General features: G+C 37.4%; 1 protein-coding gene across 3 annotated transcripts; it reads left to right on the forward strand.

Moving 5' to 3' along the window:
* Positions 1-13417: 13417 nt before the first annotated feature.
* On the forward strand, positions 13418-18167 carry LOC126726944 (F-box protein CPR1-like). 3 transcript variants are annotated; one of them, XM_050432363.1, is made up of 3 exons: positions 13418-14732; positions 14948-15023; positions 17923-18167. In XM_050432363.1, exons 1-2 carry the CDS (start codon positions 13579-13581, stop codon positions 14985-14987), a joined length of 1194 nt encoding a protein of 397 aa, XP_050288320.1. In that variant the 5' UTR covers positions 13418-13578; the 3' UTR covers positions 14988-15023; positions 17923-18167. The 3 variants fall into 3 exon arrangements, with proteins under 3 accessions (XP_050288320.1, XP_050288321.1, XP_050288318.1); XM_050432364.1 differs by having other exon boundaries at positions 17927-18167; XM_050432361.1 differs by lacking the exon at positions 17923-18167 and adding an exon at positions 15314-15598 and having other exon boundaries at positions 13419-14732.
* Positions 18168-21209: the final 3042 nt, after the last annotated feature.

Consider the following 21209-nt stretch of genomic DNA (forward strand, 5'->3'; position numbering starts at 1 on the left):
GTGATCAAGATAAAATTTACTCAAAGATGGTCGTCCAATAGCTATTAAAAATAATAATAAAAAAAAAGGAGAGAGAGAAGAGAAAAGGTTTAGACAATTATAAGTGAAAGATAAATAAATAAACATACCTTCAGGACGAAGGTTCTCTAACTCTTCAGTGTAGGGGGCAAATGGATCCCTGCCAACCTCAACAGGGTGTCCAGCCCAAAAACCAAAGACGAAGAAAAACTCCGTCTTCCAATTCCTATCAGATGTTACAAGTGATTTTATTAATCTACAATCTTTCCCCATAACTGTGAATTGATAAAAGCCAAAGGACTAGTTAATCTCTGAGGAATTGTAGTAGTAGAGGAACTCGTCCACAATGAGAGGACGATCCCCTTCAAACACTTCCCTCCACAAAACGACTAGCCTTCACACATTAGGGTTAAACTAATATATTCCTAATCCTAACCTGGTAAGTAATTCCCTAGTAAAGGCATTAAGGGGTAACCTAAGCCCCCCTAAAAGGTAAGCTTCATAAACACCTACGCCAAAACAGGGTTGACAGCACCATTCCCCACGAACAGCTAACCTAGGGTTAAGGTCGTCTAGAATTTGGTACCAACTCCTAAGAGAAGTAAGTCTCTTTTCATCTATCTTGGAATGGACTCCTACAGCACAACTATATACTATTTCAAACTCGTCTAAAGGAGTGGACAAAGGAACACTCGTTGAGGTACCAGCTCGAGACCCAAATGCTACCCTCATCCTAAGCTATTCATGAAAAACCTCTAAAGGAATCCCAAGAACACCAGACATGTATTGCTCGTCTGTGGTGTTCCCCCCACTACTACTATAACTACTATTGCTACCACTACTGGAACTACTATAACTAGTAGTGTCATGGTACTCATCTATAGCCTTATCAACACTATCACTAGACGAATAAACGACAATCTCAGACATCTTGAAATTCGAAGGAAAACCTAGGAATGAGGATGAAGAGAATACCTAGCTCTAGATGAAGGAGGACTAAAGATGCAGAAATACTTCTAGACAAGGCACTAGACGAAGAATGTCAAGGGAGAGAATTTAGGAAATGTGAAGGGTAGAAGAGGAATTCTACTATTTATAAGCAATGAAATTTGGCATCTGAAATGACGCGACCAACTAGAGAATGACACTTGGCAAATTCCTCAAAAAGGTAAATTGACGCAACCAGTCATCAATGAGGTCATGACACATGGCACGACATCTAACCATCGACATAAAGATACACGTCCAAAGAACGACAGTAAATTCTATAGTGCTTTGGACGACCCTTGGACAAGGGGGTAACTGATGGTGAACTGAAAATTGAACCAATGCCAATTCGTCCATGAAAGTCGTCCAGGTCAAAAAGGCAAGAATGATCATCCCTAGTAGAACAGTCATCCATGGTCATGAGGTTGTCCATCAAGAAAGAACCTGGACGACCCCCAACACTTGGAAATTTCCAAAAAAGATTTATCTACAAAAGCTAGTGAATCGAACCACGTGTTACTATTTTGGAACATGAGCAAGATCTTGGTTCATCACTATAACTTCCTACTAAGTACTTAACTTCCAATGACAGTTGTAGAAAATAAGATTGGACATTCTAACTCTTACGCGGTTATGGAAGTTAATTCTGGACCTTCTAACCTCCTCAAATATTGGGGAAGTTACAAGATAAGTAACCACTCCAAAGTACACTATATAAACACTCATCCACATCAAATGGAAGTTAGTTCTCACTATTCTAAAAGTTGGAATTCTAAGATTCCAGAGAAAAGACTAACTTAAGTATCGGAAGGTTCTTGGTTGGTTCCTCCCAGTCACCTTTGATCTTTTGTCTTTTCTTTTCAGGCCTCCCAAACAGTCACTAATCCATTAAAGTCCGGAGCATTCAACTTACTGATTTTCTTTGCATCAATAATAATAATAATATTGAAGCTGAAAAGGTAATGAATAGAATAACTGAAAGGATAAAAGAACAGTAGGAACATCGAAATGAATTATAAGAGCATTCTTATCAAAGATTGTAAAAATTTTAGCATTTATCATCTAAAAAACCAACTCTATAACATTTAACACATTACTTTACAATACAACCTACATCAAAACTTCTACTTTTTTACCACTTCATTTAAAGATTCTTTCTTTATTATTTTTTTTATTCTTCCTCTCTATCCCTCTGTCTCTCTCTCTTTTTCTCAACCTAACAGATCTAGAATCTTCTCCCTCTCTCTGATCTTCTGCTCTCAAACCCGTGCTCCATGGCTGACCACCAAGTTTCGTCTTTGAACATCAACGCCACCACTCCTCTGTGGTTCGACCCTAAGTCTCACCCTTTCCATATTCTCAACATAGAACCCTTCTCATCCCTTCGAGCCATCCCTCTTAAACTGAGCTCTCCTTCTAAACCTCCATGATCGGAGCTTTTCAAGCTCATCACCTCCAACCACGCACCACTGCCGAAACCCAGCCAAAATCAAATCACAACAAAGACCCAGAAGCCCACCAAATCACAAATCAAATCACACCTACCAAAATCAAAGCACAAAACCCACAAAACAACCAAAATCACAAAATCAAAACAACCCACCCTCAGTGAAAAGCGATGAACAAAGACCCACGAATCACAAACCACAAATCACAAATCCATGTTAGAAATCACAGACCCAAAATCAGAAAGAGCATATTTGAAGAAATTTCTCACCCAAAATCAAATCACACAAAACCCACCCAAACCCACCACAACTGTTGAAACCTAGCCACACTCGCCGAACCATAGCAACCCAGCCACCCCGATCAACAGCAGAGACCCACGAACCATAAACTCAACCTCATCTTCTTCCCTAGTTTCGCCGAACCACTATCCACACTGATTGCCAGAGTCAAACTGTCGCTTAGTGAGAAAGAGGGAGACAGAGAGAGACCGAAGTCAGTGAGAAGCAAAGAGAAAGAGAGAAAAGATAGAGAGAGTGAGAGTGAGAAAGAGGACAGAGTGATTTTGAGTATGAGGAGAGAGAGAATTAAAAATATTAAAAAAATTATTACATCTTGCTACAATGCGCTCTAAAAAATGAGAGCTCACTGTAGCAAGATGTCAAATTTTTTAGCATATGGCATCTATAGGGTCCCGATTTGTGCACAAACCCAAAGTATATAGGATCTCGGCCCAATGAGCCCAATACAATAAATTTATAGAGAATGAGTTAAAAAACTAGGTTCTAATGAATTAAATAACGGCTGATATGGAATTAAATGTCAATCAGGCACTAACAAGATGTATTGATATCAATAGACTTTCAATCCGAGGAGACCATAATTATGTATATTGATCACAGTTGAATATAGAGTCAATTTTGATTAATACAATATTCTCCTTCTCCTTTTTTCCGATCCTCTCTTTACGAAGAATCCTTTACACTATATATCCTCCTTCGGACCATCCTCATCCTACACTTGTTGATCATCCGAACCTTTACTTAAGTACATGTCCCATCAGACACCCTCTCTAGTTCTCTATGAGTTGCAGTAGCCAAGGTAGCACTATTCAGAGGTCTTCTCCACATAAATGCGGCCAGAAAAGTAGCTACGGTGCATTTAATGCGGTGGTGGCAGCTTTCCCTTAGATATTTTTAGGTTTCCTTCCTTCTCGTATGTTCATGAGGCACATCTCTATCATTGAAGCTTCTTGGAAGGTCACTTTAATTGCTAGATCACATACTTTGAACCATATTCATCAAGTCCGAGGAGGAGCTACTCCTCGGACAACCTTTCATTTGCTCCCTACTTATGGGACCTGGTCTGGGAATATCTAATAGTTATTTGGTCCTCCTCAGGCCCATCTATATCCTCGGATAAAGCCCAAGACCTAATATACGATCTTGGGCTCTTGCCCCTATAGCATCTTTAATGGAGTGGGTTTTGAGGTTATAAACGCTAAAAATAGCATTTTAGCACTTATAGCACCCTTGATGAGAATGCTCTAACCCACCTCAACGAGTGTTTATGATTTAATTATCGCTTAGGCCTCTAGTATCTATTTTTCAATGGGTAAGTGAAAGACTATGGCTCAACCTTTTTTTTTTTTTTAAGGAACATGGCTCAACCTGCAATCATCTCTTTTTCATGAGCTAAACACTTCTGCTCTGCTTCATTCAACTTTCCGCTCTCATAGGCAACAAGATGTTTCTCTTGTACCAGCACATCACCAATTGCTTTGTTAGAAGCATCAGTATGGACTTCAAAGGGCAACTCAAAATTTGGCAAATGCAGCATAGGCTCACTTGATACAGCAACTTTCAGCTTCTCAAAAGCTTCTTGACATGCATCTCTCCACACCCATTGCTTGTCATTTTTTAGCAAATCTGTGAAAGGAGCAACTTTCTTGGAATACCTTTGGATAAACTTCCTGTAGTAGTTAGCCAATCCAAGGAAGAATCTCAATTCGGTCACTTTACTTGGTGGAGGCCAATCAAGGATAGCCTGCACCTTCCCCTTATTCATCATCACCATACCCTTGCTGACTTTATGCCCTAAAAACAAAATCTCTTGCTAGGTAAACTCACACTTCTCTTTCTTAACAAACAATTGATGTTCCCTCAATTTGGACATCACCCTCCTAAGGTGTTCCAAGTGATCCTCCAATGATTCTTTTTTTTGATAATCAAAGGGGGGTGGGGGCGACCATATATGACTAACCCCTAGGGCATGGCCTAATAGGGGCACCCCTCATTAGGAAATGTTGGATTGAGCCATAGCTGCTGTGACCGAGGTGCTATAGACCTCACCCTAACACCCCAAGTGATCCTCCAAGGATTCACTATATATTACTATACCATCCAAGTAAACCACTACAAAGCGATTCATATACTCATGGAAGACATCATTCATCAAATTACAGAATGTAGCAGGGGCATTTATTAAACCAAAAGGCATAACTAAAAACTTATAAGAACCATACCAGGTCACACAAGTAGTTTTAAGCTCATCCCCTTCAGCAATCCTCACTTGCCAATAACCTGATCTCAAGTCCAGTTTTGTGAAGTAAATGGTTTTGCTCAATCTGTCAAAGAGGTCTTGAATCAAAGGGACTGGATACTTTTTCTTCACAGTCACTTTATTCAAGGCTCTATAATCCACACACATCTGCAATGAGCCATTGTGCTTCTTCTGGAACAGAGCATGAGCACCATAAGAAGCCTTGGAGGGCTAAATGTAGCCTGCATCTAGCAGTTCTGTCAACTGCTTTCTTATCTCAGCAACTCCATTGGGGACATTCTATATGGGGCCTTCGAAGGAGGCTTTGATCCAGGAACCAACTTGATTCTATGATTAACAACACGCCTTGGTGAAAGGGTCTTAGGCAATTCTAGAGGCATCACATCAACAAACTCCTCTAATAGTCCAGCCACAGCATTTGGAACTTCGACATACTTATCCTGCTTCATCTCGATCAATGTAGCCAAGTAAGTCATCTCACCATTCTTCAGCCCATGCTCAACCTGCATGGCTGAAACCATTGGTTCTTTCCCCTTACTAATCTTGCTATTCCCTGCCCCACGCCTAACAGGAACATAGCATGGTTGCTTCTCATCAAGGATTAATAATACTCCAAGGAATGGTAGTAAGGCAGCCTTAGTAGCCACTAGAAATTCATCGCCCAAAATTACATCAAAATCATCTAACTTCATGACTAGGAAATTTACCTTTCTTGTCCACTCGCTAACCTTAAACTTCACTCCATAAGTAATTCCCAACACAAGTTTTGTCTCTGAGTTTACTGCCTTGATCTTACTTGAACACTTGCTCACTTTCAGACCAAGCATTTGGACTATCCGATCAACAACAAAATTGCGGGTAGCACCAGAATCAAGCATACCCCCAGCCTTATTCTCATTCATCTCCACTTGAACATAAGACAAACCCCTAGAAGTACCTCCTGCACGTAGTGCATTCAGCAATTGCAAGGGGTTCACTCTATTGGGAACTTCTTCATTGGACTGTCCACCACCATTTTCAACAACCATGGCATTAAACTTCTCACGTTTTGGACAGTCTCTTGCACAATGAGGGCCATTGTAAATGAAGCAACATGCATTAAGCTTGGGCTGTTCTTTGCTTGGTTGAAAGGTAGAACTCTCTCCCTTACTCTTGTTACCCCAATTTTTCTTCTACTTATCCTTCTTCTTGCTATCCTTATTCTGCTTGTCTTTGCCTTTGTCCTTGGACTTGCATTTTTCCTCATCCCCATTGGGCTTACTGAACTTGTAGTCTACTAAAGCATTTGCAACAAACATAACAGTAGGCAGATCACGCACTGCCTGCCTCTTTAACTTCATCTGTGCCCAAGGCTGCAAGCCAGACATAAAATTGAACATTTTGTCCTCCTCTGACATGTTCTTGATATCCAACATCAAAGAACTGAACGTCTTGACATATTCTCTCATTGTACCAGTTTGCTTCAATTTTTTCAAGGCATCTCTTGCAACCCAAGCAGTGTTAGTAGGCAAGAACTGGTCCTTCAATTCTTTCTTTAAGGCTTCCCACGAGTCAATTTTCCCTCTACCAGCATTTGCATCATCTTCCACATGAGTTCTCCACCATAACTTAGCATCCCCTGAAAGATACATGCTAGTAATCGTCACCATCTCTTGACTAGGCACCCTGGCAGGCTTGAAATTCTGCTTCATATCCCATAGGAAATTCTCCAAATACTTGGCATTCCTGGCACCATTAAAGGGCTTTGGTTTAGGCACCTTCATTTTGGTGGCCACTTCCCCCTCCCTAGGCAGGCCACTCATTGCTCTCTTCAACAGAACAATTTATGTTTCAAGTTGGCATTGAGTCTCTCTTGCTGTCTGGTTTTGGGTGTCTAGTGCAACAACCAACTCTTCAACACGAGTCAACACCATATCCCTCTGTTCTACAAGATCATTCCTCACCATAGCAGTTTCTGTAGAGACAGCTTCCAATTTGTCACACACAAAAAGTTGTTCACCATGTCTAGGAACTCCGAGTATGTTCTCCAAGACAGCCACCCTCGCCTTGGTGTTTGAAGACATGGCAACCATGCTCTGATACCAATTGTCACATGGTTAATTTTTCTTTGAAATTTTCTGCCTGTGATGGCACTAAGTCCCTAACTTAGTCTCAGCCAACACTCCACACACACACACTGTAGGAACACTCAGAACAGAATTATCAAGGGAATTCACATACACAAAGCACATACAGTATTTATAGGGCATCAATCTCAACCTTTATTACTTAATATCTAGTACAAAGGAAGCCTGGAGAATACACACGAAATTCTCTAAGCCAAAATTACACACTTTGTTGTTGATAGCCCCTACAGCTTAGGATAAATACACAGAAATAACTATCACAGCAGTTACTGCCAAGTAACTGCCCCCTTGTCCAAGACTTGCTGCCACTTGTGGTCTGACTTAGGACACCTTCAACTGATGCTGTCTTGGCCTGCTCTCCATGTTTCCAGCCCCTACACAACATGTCTGAACATCCAAAAAGCTAAGAACTACTTGGTAACTGCTGATAACTACTGCTGCACACTTTGCACATGCTAGCCCATATCTCAGCACACCATGGGGCCTCTACCTATGCTCCAACAACCCACACACAATTGGTCCATCACGTTTTAGAAGGCTTGGCCCCCTGCCCAAGCCCTTCTCATCAGCATCACAACCCACACAATATGCCCACATGCAGGACATCAAGTAACTGCCATCTGCCCACTCACACAAGTCCATGCATTTTGCCAACACCAACTAGCCCAATGGCTAGCACATTATATTATCATCACAGCAACCCAGCACTACCTTGCACTCAAGCCACCAAGCCCACACACAAAGCAACCATCAACCAAACCACCATTGCCATGCACCATCCCATAAGGTCAGCACCACCTGTTGGTACTAAATATCAAAATCCGACTCTGCCCACCATGGCCCTCTTCTGCCATGGCCTTGGGCATCATGTGAAGTAAGATGCCTCCACATGCTGCCCCTTATTATGCTCATCACTCTAAATCTAGCAAGGAGATTGGGCTTGTCCCCCTCAAAGAGTAGTTAGGAGCTTCACTAGATAGGCATGAGGAGCCATTGGTGTCTTGAGAAAACATTGAGCCAAGTGACTAGCTTGATGTTGTCCAAGCACTCCAATTCCTCATGCCATCATTAGCAACTCGTAAAGCTCCTAACATTAGTGAAACAAGCTCTGTTCTAGTATGTTGCTCAAAAATATAAAAACCCAATAACCTATTGTAATCAAAACCCCAATAGCCCTTAACCTGAATTGAACTCCAAGGCACAAGCACAATCATGCTCAATCTCCACAGAAAACTACTAATCACCAATGAAATAATCGACATTCCGTGTAAACTACTTTCAAGACAACCTATTGGAGCCTTCAACACATCGTGCCTCCACTAAAAAATGTATGCATGTATGGGGGGCATAATTGGCCCTCCACACTTATAATGCATTGTTTGTGGCACTATGGTCTATGTTTTTCAACATTTTTAGCACCATGTTTTAAACATTTTCTTACCTAACTTTTATATTACTTTGAACGGTAAGTGTTGGTTTGGGATGGGCTGAAATTTTCAACTTATTTGCAATTTTAGCTTATTTTTGCTACTATTGATAGGTCTCACTGCACTTTTTAATATTATTTATGGGCCCCATTGTACTATTCAACTTATTTTTCAATTTTTTTCCTACACTTTCAACAAAAAATTTTCAATTTTAGATAGACAAGTTGTTCCCAAGCAGACCCTAATAGTCTAATACCATGAATCTCATTCCATAATAATCAGTACATGGTTTCCATCAAACTCCACCTCAATATTTTCACCAAAAAAGTTAAGACTCTTCACACTTCCTTTTACCCATTTACGAGTGTACCTTCTTACCTTTTTCTCAAGAGAATTTAAATTTCACCAAAAAAGTTAAGACTCTTCACACTTCCTTTTACCCATTTACGAGTGTACCTTCTTACCTTTTTCTCAAGAGAATTTAAATTTCACCAAAAAAGTTAAGACTCTTCACACTTCCTATTACCCATTTACATGTGTACCTTCTTACCTTTTTCTCAAGAGAATTTTAAAAAATTACGCATGCCACCAATTTTTGTATTCTTATGCAAATATAGAATAATAATAATAAAATTGAAGATAAAAAGGTAATGAATTGAATAAATGAAAGGATGGAAGAACAATAGGAACATAGAAATGACTTATAACCCACCTCAATGAGTGTTTATGATTTAATTATTGCTTAGGCCTCTAGTATTTATTTTTCAATGGGTAAGTGAAAAACTATGGCTCAACCTACTTTCTTCTTCTTCTTTTTCTTCTTTTTTTCTTTTAGGAACATGGCTCAACCTACTTTTGAAGAAGCATTTGCGACCTCTTTATGTTTAGGCTATTTAAACATTGCCTTTCTAATGGACAAAAAAACTAGTAGGATAAAATTTATAAATAAGGTTGCCACAACTAATCTCTCTTTACCCCAGTAAAAAATAATAATCTTTATTTTATTTTATTTTATTGATAAACGAGAGTATTCTGATCTCTTCGAATATCTCATTATTTCCTTAAGTGTATGTTGTTTCTCCGTTCCACACATATCAGGTTATTACAAGGATGAATCCCATGAAAGTGATCCCAAGTTACAGACAATAGAGTTTTTTATTTTTAATTTTTTTAAAGGAAACTAAGAGTGTTAAGTTAAAAGATTAATGACTTAACCTACTACCTCAGAAAGCGTTTATAATTTGCTTATATCTTAGACATAGTAAGTATTGAGTTTTTAATGGGTAATTGGAAGAAGGCTACAGCTCAACCTACCTTGAGAAGCATATGCAACTTCTTCATTGTTTATGTTATTTAAACATTGCCTCTTTAATGGACAAAAATTACTATGATTTTTTTTTTTTTGTGGGTTTTTTAGAGTCTCTTTCTCAGAATAAACTACTATGATTAAATATAAATAAGATTGCCTCAACTAATCTCTATTTTAAGTCTTAACTATTAAAAAAGAGGAGTGACATGTCCATAATATTTTCACAATAAATTATAGATTGGTTCTAATTTAAACATATTATTGAAATTACTTTTTTACCCACCAATAACATCCTACCACTTAAGATTGATTTTTTTTAGCGAAACTACACTATTAGTCCTTCAAGTTTGCTTAATAAGCACTATTGGTTTCTCAAGTTTAAAATGAGTGCTCTTGTTCCCTTAAGTTTAAAAAATAAACACAATTGATCCTTCTATTAACCGCAATTAATTTAAGCGCCTATATGGCTAACAAATGAATGATGTGACAAATTTTGATTGACATGGCATCAAATTTAATAAAGAAATTGAAACCCAAATCTGACTCATTTAAAAAAAAAAAAAAAAATCCATCCATTAGAAGCCAACCCATTTCAAACTAATCCAACAAACTGATATTCCAGATTAAACTCAAAATTGCTAACACTCCCTGCTTTGTTCAAATTTGGGTGGATTGAAATTTTCAAATGTGGTTTTGTTAAAATTGCTAACCCTAATCATTGCTTTGTTTGAATTGACTTCGTTACTGTTTGAGGAGGTGGTACTGCCTTATTATTTCCTTAAAATCTTAAATAATGAGCTGCCAACGTTGTTTTGGCTTGATCTTCGTGGTGGCAAAGTAAGCCAAATGATACTAGTGGCCCTAAACAAAGCAGAAGCAGATCAATATTTTGGGTAGGCAAAACAAATCTCATATTAGGGCTAGCATTTTTGAGTTTGATTTGGGAATACTCATTTATTAATGGGTCAATTTGAAGTGGGTTGGTTTTTTTTAAGGCAATGGTTAACAATCTATTTTAGGAAAGTTTTGACACAATTTTTATGAGAAATGAAAAAAATTGTCAAAATATTAATTTTTTTTTCCCATAAAACATTTTTTAAATGAATTGTTAACCATTACCTTAAGAGCATCGGTTAGAGCATTCCCATTGGGACTGCCAAATGGGGTATGTAAGGATGATTTAGCATTAAAGCCCAAAAACCACCCAACATTCGGAATCGTCCAAACAAATTTACAAGTCCGCTACAATATCGTCCCAAATATACGAGCCTATTGTAGCACAATCCCAAATCCCAAATATTATTTTTTATTCCAAATCTCAGCTCTTTCTCTCTCTTAGGTGTCTCTTCTCAGACTTCTGTTCTCCCTCTCTCCACAACAATCCAATCCACACTCCTTTCTCTCATCACATCTCTCTTTAGCTCACGGTGGTGGGAATTTTCTGGCGTGGGTCAGGTGATGGTGTGGGGTTATGGCGAGGTCATGCGTGGCAAGCTAGGTCGCAGCAAGTTGGGTCATGAACTCATGGCGTGGATTCTGACAAGGTGGGTCATGGACTCACGGCAGAGGTGAGTGGGTTTTGATTTTGGTGGTCGGCATGGATTGTGCATAGTTGATGGGTCTTACGGCGATCAGCCTGAGGTGGAGATTTGTTGATGGGTTGTTCATGGGTTTAGCTAGGTTTCGAGTTTGATGGGTCATGGGTTGTTCGTGGGTGTAGCGGTGGAGATCGACGAGGTCGTGTGTGGTGGTCGGCGTGAATCATGGCAAGATTGTGCGTGGTGGTTCCAATGGGCTTTGTGTAGCGGTGGAGATCTGTGGGTTGTTATGAGTTGTGGTTGATTAATGGGTTTGCAGAAGATCCATGGGTTGCTGTGAGTTGTGGTTGATTAGTGAGTTTGCTTGTGGTTGAATGAGCGTGCTTTCTGTGAGAGAGAAGTGAGAATATTTTTTTTTTATTTTATATTATTTTAATGTGTAGTATGGTGAAATAAAATTTGAGATATTAGGTGTGTTGTAAAATGGTATGATATAAATGATCGAGTAGCTTTTGAAATGATAAAATAGAATTTTTTGTAAATTTCAAATGTGAATGCTCTTAGCATTTCTCTAGTATTTATTAGGCAAACCTGAGGGACTAATAGTGTAGTTTTGCCATTATTTTTTCTTAAAAAAAAAAGGGAAAACAATTGAGTGTAGTTAAAGGACGTTCACGCGGTTATTTTATATATATATATATATATATATAATTCAAGTAAAATGTCAAGGTCCCACTAAAAAAAATGTAAAATGTTAAGGAAGAGAAGAAAAATAACATAATTATTGGGCTGTTTGGATTTGGGTGTTTCCATCACTCATCATCCAATTTTTATCACTAAAAAATAGTGGGATCCATAGATATGCGGCCTATTTGGATTTGTTTTTAAATTTTGTTTTTATCACTTAATTTTCACATTTTTTTTAGTAATGAGTCAGCAAAAACATTTTTTTAGTAATAAGTCAGCAAAATTTAAAACAATTTTGGGGTGTTTTTGAGTTATTTGACATTTTTATAAATGGATTTTACTAATGTGTGTCTTAAAAGCACACATTAATTTTTATTTTTTAAAAAAATATTCTCAAAAATTAAAAAAATAATAACAAAATTTTCAATTCTTAAAAAAATATTTTCAAAAATAGAAAATTTAACGTGTAGCGATGCATTAACTGGATCCTTTATAAATACACGCATGGAAAGAACCCATGGACAGAGGATTGTCACATCAGGCATTACTTTTCACAACCCCACCAATGACTCTAGTGACACACACACACACCCTTCAAACCAAAAACAATCACTTTTCTCTCAGCACACAGAGGACATCTCAGACCATTACTTCACCTTCTTTGTGGCAGTGTTTAGTCTGCTTCTTGTCCTGTAGCCTAGGCGGATAGGCCTATTGTGGCGACCCTATTCTTATACTTTTGTACTGTTGCCATTTTTAATATATCAATTCTACCTTCTTCAAGTCAAAAAAAAAAAAGCTCCACGAAGTCTCTCTTAATCTCATCTTTTACTCAACAACTTGTGGAAGCTTTTAAAGGACTTGTTTCAGTTGTTTTCACTAATCTCATCTGAACCGCTCTTGGTCAAGCGAAGAGGAGCTGATCTGAACCGCTCTTGTTTCAGTTGTGGCCTGATCTGTTCAAACAGGTTTTTCTAAAAAAAAAATTTCTTTGGTAAAGTAGAGCTGTAAGATCCCATGACTCATCTTTACCTTTACCACCACTGATAAGAAAAAGTAATTATTATTTATAACAAAAATGTAAAAATCAAGCTAGTTCTAGTTAGAGTGTGCCAAAGTGGGAGGAAGAGTAAAAAACCGGGTTTACGTGCCAAACCGGGCTTTGGAATAGGAGTGATTATTTTTTTACACCCAAACAGGCCTAACCGACTCTCATCATTAAAATAATGCAGCCTTTTCTTTTTCTCAAAAAAAAAAAAAAATTAATAATGCAAATTTTTCAACGGAAGGTTAGATTTGGAACTTTATTGGTTGTACCTTACCTACTCAGGACCTACCCCCTATTCATTCTCTCCACCATTCACTCTCCATCCAAGGGACCAAGACTGAAACAGCTCACTGCACTTGAGGGCCTTCCTGGAAACCTAAATCCAAACCCTAGATGCGCTCCAATCAACACCTTCACGGACCAACCATCCATGGCGGACCAACTATCCATGGCAGACCTCCCATATGAGGTACTCAACTACATACTCTGCCGAGAACCAGTCAAAACCCTCATCAAGCTCCGCTCCATATCAAAGTCATGGCTGACTCTAATCGACAGCCCATACTTCATCCGCCTCCACCTCGGCTACTCCATCGCCACCTCCTCGAACGTCACCGTCATCCTCCGCAAGGAATCGGAGCTCTTCTCCGTAAGCCTCGAGTCCCTAAACGCCGCCGTCGAGCTCGCCCACCCTCTCATGTGCTACAGCAATCGGATTCGCGTCCTCGGCTCGGCCAACGGCTTGCTCTGCATCACGAACGTCGCCGAAGACATCGCTTTCTGGAACCCTTCGATTAAGAAGCACAAGGTGTTGCCGTTTTTGCCGGTCGATCGGCCCTGCGACCACGGGATGAGCGTGTGCGGCGCACGTGCGTACGGGTTCGGATACGACTCTGCGCACGACGACTACAAGCTGGTGAGGATTTCGCAGTTCGTTGACTTGGAAAGCGAAGGTTTTGCTTCGGAGGTCAAGGTTTTCAGCTTGAGAGCGAACGAGTGGAGAAGGGTTGAGGAAATGAATTACGTTCTGTGTTACATGAAGAAAAACGGGTCGCTTGCTTGTGGAGCTTTGCATTGGGTTGTGACGAAGAAGTTCAAACTGGACGAGGCTGATCAGATCGTTTCGTTCGATCTGACGGATGAGAATTTTCGTGAATTGCCTCTGCCCAAGTGTTTGGAAGATCAGAGGGTTCAGATTGAGGTTGGGGCTTTAGGGGACTGTGTGTCCGTGACCGCGGATTATCATGACGTTCGCGTTGACGTTTGGGTGATGAAAGAGTATAGAGTGAAAGAGTCTTGGTTTATGTTGTTTAGTATTGCTCGAACTGAAGTGGTCGGATCGTTTAAGTATTTGAGGCCGTTGGCTTATTCGAAGAGCGGCAAGGAGGTCTTGTTGGTTGTGGATAATCAGAGGCTTGTGTGGTATGATTTGAGGAAGAAAAGGGTTAAGAATGTGAAGATTTTGGGTATGCCGGATTTGTTTGAGGCCGAGATTTGTCTTGCGAGCCTCGTTCCGGTTGAGGCTAGTAGAAGAGGGTATGGGAAGAAGCACAATTTGAGTGAAGAGAATCATAAAAAGAAAAGGTAAATTTACATGGGTTTTATTTTTCTAGCATTGATTTTGTTAGGGATAAGTTGGGTTTGGTTCAATCAGAGTAGTTGTGTTTGTAATTCGGTTCACAATTTAATTGTTAGGCCAGTCTTACTTATCCTACCCTGTAGCAATTGATGCTATAATCTGGTATGCACTTTCATGTGACTTTTAGTGCCTCATGTAATTGTCCTTGTTTTATTCTTAGGGATGATTTCTTGTCGGAGGGTTTCAAGTTGGTGTTATAATCAAACAGGATGATGAAACAAAAGCATGAAAAAGAGGTAATTTAGTGAATTTAACTTGTAATTTCCGTTTTGAAGCTTACTATAGTGACTTCTTTTGGTCACTTGTTTAAAAAAGAAAAAGAAAAAAGAGCGACTTCTTTTGGTATTAGAATTAGTCGCGTTGCTCTGATTAACTATATCGGCGTTCGGCAATCTACATGTACAAGTTGAGGCAGAATTTTGATGAATTAAGTTTTTACCCTTTTTCACCTAAAAAAATTGCCATCTTTTTTATTCAACATTAATGTCTTGTGAGCCACTTATCTTGGTGCCTTTGTTTTTCTCAGTGTGGAAAGTGAAGGAGAGAGTTTTACTTTAGAGTATTTGAGAATGCTTGAAGATTGAAGGAAGTATAATTAACATGATATGTATCATCTTTCAACACTTTTTCCAGTTTTTTGGATATAATGTCCACTTATCTTCAACACCTGGTAAAGACCCTTCTGTAAAATGTTGTGAGCGGTGAGCGTAATATGCTTATTACGAGATTATGTTATGTAAAAATTATGTTTGTATCCTGATCAAATTTGCAAGTTTTATGTAATACCTGTTGATTTTGATGCTCAAATTTACTTAAAGAGACTTCTCAAAAAAATTTTTACTTAAAGAGACTGAAATTGGATGTTTGAACTACTTTTGTACTTTGTGCTGGGCATAGATTTTAGAAAAGTGTGCATTTATGTGATTTATTTAGCTGGGTTTCTTATCGATGGATCATGAGTGTCGTAGCACTATCTGCTATAAATATGTGATTTCTAAGTTTAATTTTAATTATTCCTTGTTTGCTGGACTTTGATTATTGTGTGTGCTAGGTGGAGGGTGAGGTCATGTTCAAGACCCCTAGAGTGCGTGTGTAATTTACCAATGAAAAAAATTCCATTTATATGCATATACTGTTTTCTGCGTTGCCAAATTTTCATTCTGGTTCCCAACTTATTTTCAGACCTGTAAGAGCATCCACATCAATGGATGCAAAGTCTTGCATAATAGAAAAAGACACCAATTTCACACATTTTGCCTCAAAAATGCTTGACATTAGTGCTTCTAAAAGTGTGCATATTTGCTACAGTAACCGATATGCACGGTTACTGTAGATCTTTCAGATTTTTTCTCTCTCTCCTTCACCTCACTCTCTTAGCTTCTCACTCTCACCTCTCTCGTTCTATCTCAATCCCTCTCCTTATCTCTGTTGCTCTCAAATCCTTCTCTTCAATCTTAGATCCTTTTCTTCAATCTGATATTCCAGCTAGTCAAAATGATGCTGCCGGAGCAACATACTTCGCCATTGCCCTCATCCCATACACCGCCTTCCTCCTCGACCCCGGCGGAACCGCCATGCTCGCCACCCTAACCGTCAGCCTCATGGTCTCCTACATCCTTGATTCCCTCAACTTCAAACCAGCCGCCTTCTTTGATGGTTTTGATGATTTTTGGGGTTTTGATGGTTTTTATTCTTTGTTTGATTAGTGGGTGAAGGGAGAGTTTGATGATGGTGCTCGATGATCTGGGTTTTGATTAGTGGTTGATGATGGTGAACGATTTGCAGTGGTTGTGCTTGATGATGGTGGATTGATAGTTGATGGTGTGGGTTGTGTGTGAGAGGATTTCAAGAGAAGAGAGAAGTGTGAAGGGTGAAGGAAATAATAAAAAAATTGTAAAAGAATGAATATTTTATTGAATAAATGTGTATAATAGATAAATTGCTGTAGGTGATTTGTAAAAATGAGTGTAAAATAAAAAAAAGTAAGTTTTAGATGTGCAAATTTACAAAAAATTTGTATCTACTAATGCGGATGCTCTAAAAGCGAAAACATGGACAAGCTAATTGAGCTGTGTAAACGTTTTAACTTAACTAATGGTAAAAAAGGGTGATTGTTAATGTTTCATCCATTTCTACTAAAATTCATGTTGTTTCTCTTGCCTGGATTAGAATATCCTGCAGTGGTCTCACTAATTAAAAATGAATAATTTTGCTTGTAAAGAATTATTTTGTTGTTGAATTTGAAATTGTAAGCTCATGAGAAGTTTGCATACAGAGAAATTGTACAGAATATGACTCAGTTTAAGGGAAGGTTGGTAATTTTTTTATTTAAAAAAAAAAAAAAAAAAAAGAGAAAGCAAATTGCATTTGTTGAATGTTGAAATTGTTTGCTGGAGAGAAAATAACATCAAGAGGCACTTGAATCCCTCCACGGTCTACTCTACCTTACCTCTACTGTTGGGTCTCGTGGCGTGGAAGTCAAGTGTGTTGATTTTGATTCCTTCTTTTTGTTTTATTGGCTCAGTCGGATTTTTGTGAGTCAGGATTCTGCATTTTGAGGTTTAGAATTGTCGAGTATCAAATACAATCGGCTTTTTATTTAGGGTGAAGCTAACGTGTTCCCTAATTGCAAAGCTTGTCCGTTTTATTTATTGCAAAGCTTGTCGTTTATGTGGTTCTTGATGGTCCCGGTGCTTACCGCCAAAATAATCTTAAGAAATCAAGGTGTCTTGATATTGACCCCTTGGGCCTTGAGTGGTGTATAATTAATAAGACGATCCATATCAATTCTGGTCTATGTTACTATCATTGCGGAGGAATCAAAGCTGTGGCGGATAGCCCTAGAATTGTCAAATTTGAAAAGGAAAAAAAATAATAAAAAAATAATAATAATAAAGGATAGCACTAGACATGCGACTCTTTACCTTTTTCTTCTTTTTTGCTAGATAATTTGAAGACGTAAATATGAAAATTCCTTCTTTTTTTTTTTTAATAAGAAAAAGTAGATCTTTGACTTAATTTATATTCCTTTTTTTTTTTTGTAAAATGGAAACTTGATTTATATTCTTCAACATCAGTGCTTTAATTCTATTCTTTTTCTTTGATGGATAACGTCTCTTTTTTTCTCTCAAAAAGACAGAGGTGGAAGACAATGTTAGTGGCAAGGCCACCTGCCCATTTCAGGACCACTGTGCATAATGGGTCGTCTCTCCATTAAAGTTAAAGAGTACGTTTGGTCCCGCCATTTCACGGAGAACACACGCAAAGCCTTTCTTTTGGTTTTGTGAATTCATGAGACTCTAGTTTTAAAAAACAAGTTGTTTTATTTATTTATTTTTTATTCTACATTTTAAATATATTTTTCGACGGATTCTTTATCATTTCTCTATTCTCAATTTGAACATTATTTATTTATTATTATTATTATTATTTGCCAAAGTCTTTTACATTTTATCAACTAACAAACACTCAAAACTCTTCTCCATTTTCATCAATCAACAACATTCAAAGTTTTCTTTTGCCTAGATTTTTACCAAACAAGCGAATTCAAAGCTTTTTTTTGTTAAAATTTTATCCACCGACAACATCCAAGTCTTTTATGAAGAAAAAACTCAAATCTTAAGCCACTGAGAGAGATGAAGGTGTTGGGTTGAGAGAAACCCAAATTATTTTGCTTAGAATTCATTAACCAGCAACCTCCAAATCTTTTGTGTTACTGGGTTTGATCAAAATAATATGAAACAATCTCAACAATGGTTGGGTATTGTGCTGTTGATCAGTTGGAAGTGTTGAGTTTTGTGTTGCTAACTTCAATCGGTGGTCGCTAACTTCAACTTAAAGGTGTCTGGACAACAAGAGGATAGAGACGTTTGAGAGTGAGAAAGAGGGTTAGGTACTCTAATTAATTTTTTAAAATTATAATAAATTTGATATAGGTAAAACATTATTACCAAATTTTGAGGAGAAAAAAAAAAAACTTATAATTCTATTCAGATTAAAATTTTATTGCTAAAATACTTCTTTAAATTTTTTTTTTGGTTTAATTTACACATGATTTTACTCATAAAAATTCTCTTTATAAATATGATTTTTGTATTAATTGGTAATTTGGTATATCTAACGGGCTTGTTATTAAATTTAATGGACTTGTAGTGATTGATAATGAGTCCCATTAAGAATCTAAGATGCACATTAATCCTGAAATAGCTACCCTTACTGACCAATATTTTTTTTTCCACTGAAATTAGTGTGTTTGGTAAAATTGTTCGGGACCGTTCGATTCGATCAGGTTTCATAGGTGGGCCAGTAGTTTTTGAATTTTTTTTTTTTTTTTTAACAAGTGTTGGTCATTTATTCTTGTTTCTTATATATGCACCCATCAAAAAGTATGGGATTGAAAATTTAAACTTGTCCTTATCGCCCCTAATTCACCCAAAACAGGTATGGGGCAGGTGTGAGGGTTGGTCTCCCCACCCCATACCTAACCTATACATATTAGTTACATTATATTATATTATAAAAAACATAAGTATATAAATTTCATTTTCTCCCAAACACTAATACTATAACAGGCTAACACTCTTTCTATTTTTTGCCTCTCATAATGTCACTCTCAGCCCCACTCCACCTCACCGTTAGGCCTACCATACCTCCTCGTTGTCATCACCCATTTCTCCTCCCTCCTTTCTCTCTTTCCCTTTAATGTACTCTCTCTCTCTTCTCCCCCCCTTATTGTGTCATCTTTTTTGCTGAAACTTCCCTCCACATCCAAAATTGTTTATTTTCTACAACTTGTCTCTTTATTAATTATGTTTTCTCTCATTGCAAAAATTATTTAGGGCTTTTGTATTGTGTTTATGATTTAAAATATTTTCAATGATAAATATATGTGATTTGCTAGCCTAGAAGTCATTGTTAACCAAGACGTATGCAATTTGATTCAAATTTCCAAATTTGTATTTAAAAAAATTATAGAGGCAAGGCGGGGCCCTCGAGGTCCCATAGGAGTGGAGATTGATTGGGGCAAAGAAACACCCTTGATTAGTTACTAGAGGCGGGGAAGGGGGACGAGGCCAGGGCAGGGAATATGACCCCCTCTCCATACCTCACCTATAACCTATTGCCACCCCTCAGATGTATCCATCAATTTTGGGCGTAAAGTATATTGCATAATCATTAAAAATCATAACAAAAGCCCAAATTCTGGTTTTTTTCCCCCTCAAATATTGTACAATATAAAATATATTCCACTAAAACTCTAGTACCACTCTCTCTCTCTTTTTTCTTTTCTTTTTTTTTAAAACCTCTGGTACCACAATAAACAACCTTCAACCATCTATAAATTCATCAAAAAAAAAAAAAAAAAATCACTAGTAACCACAGAAACAACAAATTCAAGTAACAAAATTTTCAAACATTCATCTAGAACAGATATAAATGGAAACAACATTTAACTCTCAGCATTCTTGATAGTAATTGCCATTCGGTAGGTATTTTTTTTTGAGAAGCAAAAATTTACACAGGGTATATCATAATAGAAAACTGTTACTTTCACTTTGAAGTAGGGTCCGCTCTATGGTAATAGGCAAATGAGACAGTAGCCTAAGGCTCACAAGTAGAAAAAGACCCCCTAAAATTTAACCAATAAAGTTATGTCTTTTATTGTAATAGTATTAATTAAGCACAAATATTAGTTAATAAATAAAATAATATTTTTTATCAAATGAAAAAAAAAAAAATGTTACGTCTTTTTTTACAACACGTTCATAACAAATTAATATTCTAAGTGATAAGTTGTTACTGACTGTTATTGGTGGGTAAAAAAGTAATTTCGGTGGTGGGTTCAAATTAAAATGAGTAACAACTTAATGCTCAGAATTTGTTGTGAAAATATTGTGAATGTGGCACTTCTAAAAAAAAAAAAAAAAAAACAATACACAAAAAATTCACAACATTTTTTCCAATAGTTGAGTTGACAAACTTTTACTAGTTCTTTTCTAGATCCATCACTAATATCATCCTTTTTACTTAATACTATCAATATGTGGTATTCATCCAGAGGCGGCTTGATGCATTTGGGGGCTTAAGGCAAAAATTGATTATCTTATTTTAGATGCAAAATTTCTACTAATTAATATGAACTACGTAGAATTTTTTTCTTTTTTTTAGAAATTTTATAGATAGAAAAAGTTTGACAAAATTTTTCATACTTGTTGTGGTAGATTGATAGTGGTAAGTAAAAAAACAGTGTTAGTGGTAGACTTAGATGAAAACTAGTAAAAGTTTGCAAACTCAACTCTTATTATTATTCTTTTTTTTTTTTAGAAGTGCAACATTCACAATATTTTTTACAACAAATCCTAGGTTTTAAGTTGCTTTTTGTTTTCTATTTGAAAATATCACTGTAATTATTTTTTTTTTGT

The sequence above is a fragment of the Quercus robur genome, chromosome 5 (assembly GCF_932294415.1).
Source record: "Quercus robur chromosome 5, dhQueRobu3.1, whole genome shotgun sequence".
Taxonomy (NCBI): Eukaryota; Viridiplantae; Streptophyta; class Magnoliopsida; order Fagales; family Fagaceae; genus Quercus; species Quercus robur.

Bases quoted from the DNA above. Each gene is read 5' to 3' on its own strand.
- LOC126726944 (XM_050432363.1), top strand. From the start codon at position 13,579: ATGGCGGACCAACTATCCATGGCAGACCTCCCATATGAGGTACTCAAC. The intron at 14,733-14,947 runs GTAAATTTACAT...TTTTATTCTTAG, and splicing joins GAGAATCATAAAAAGAAAAG to GGATGATTTCTTGTCGGAGG.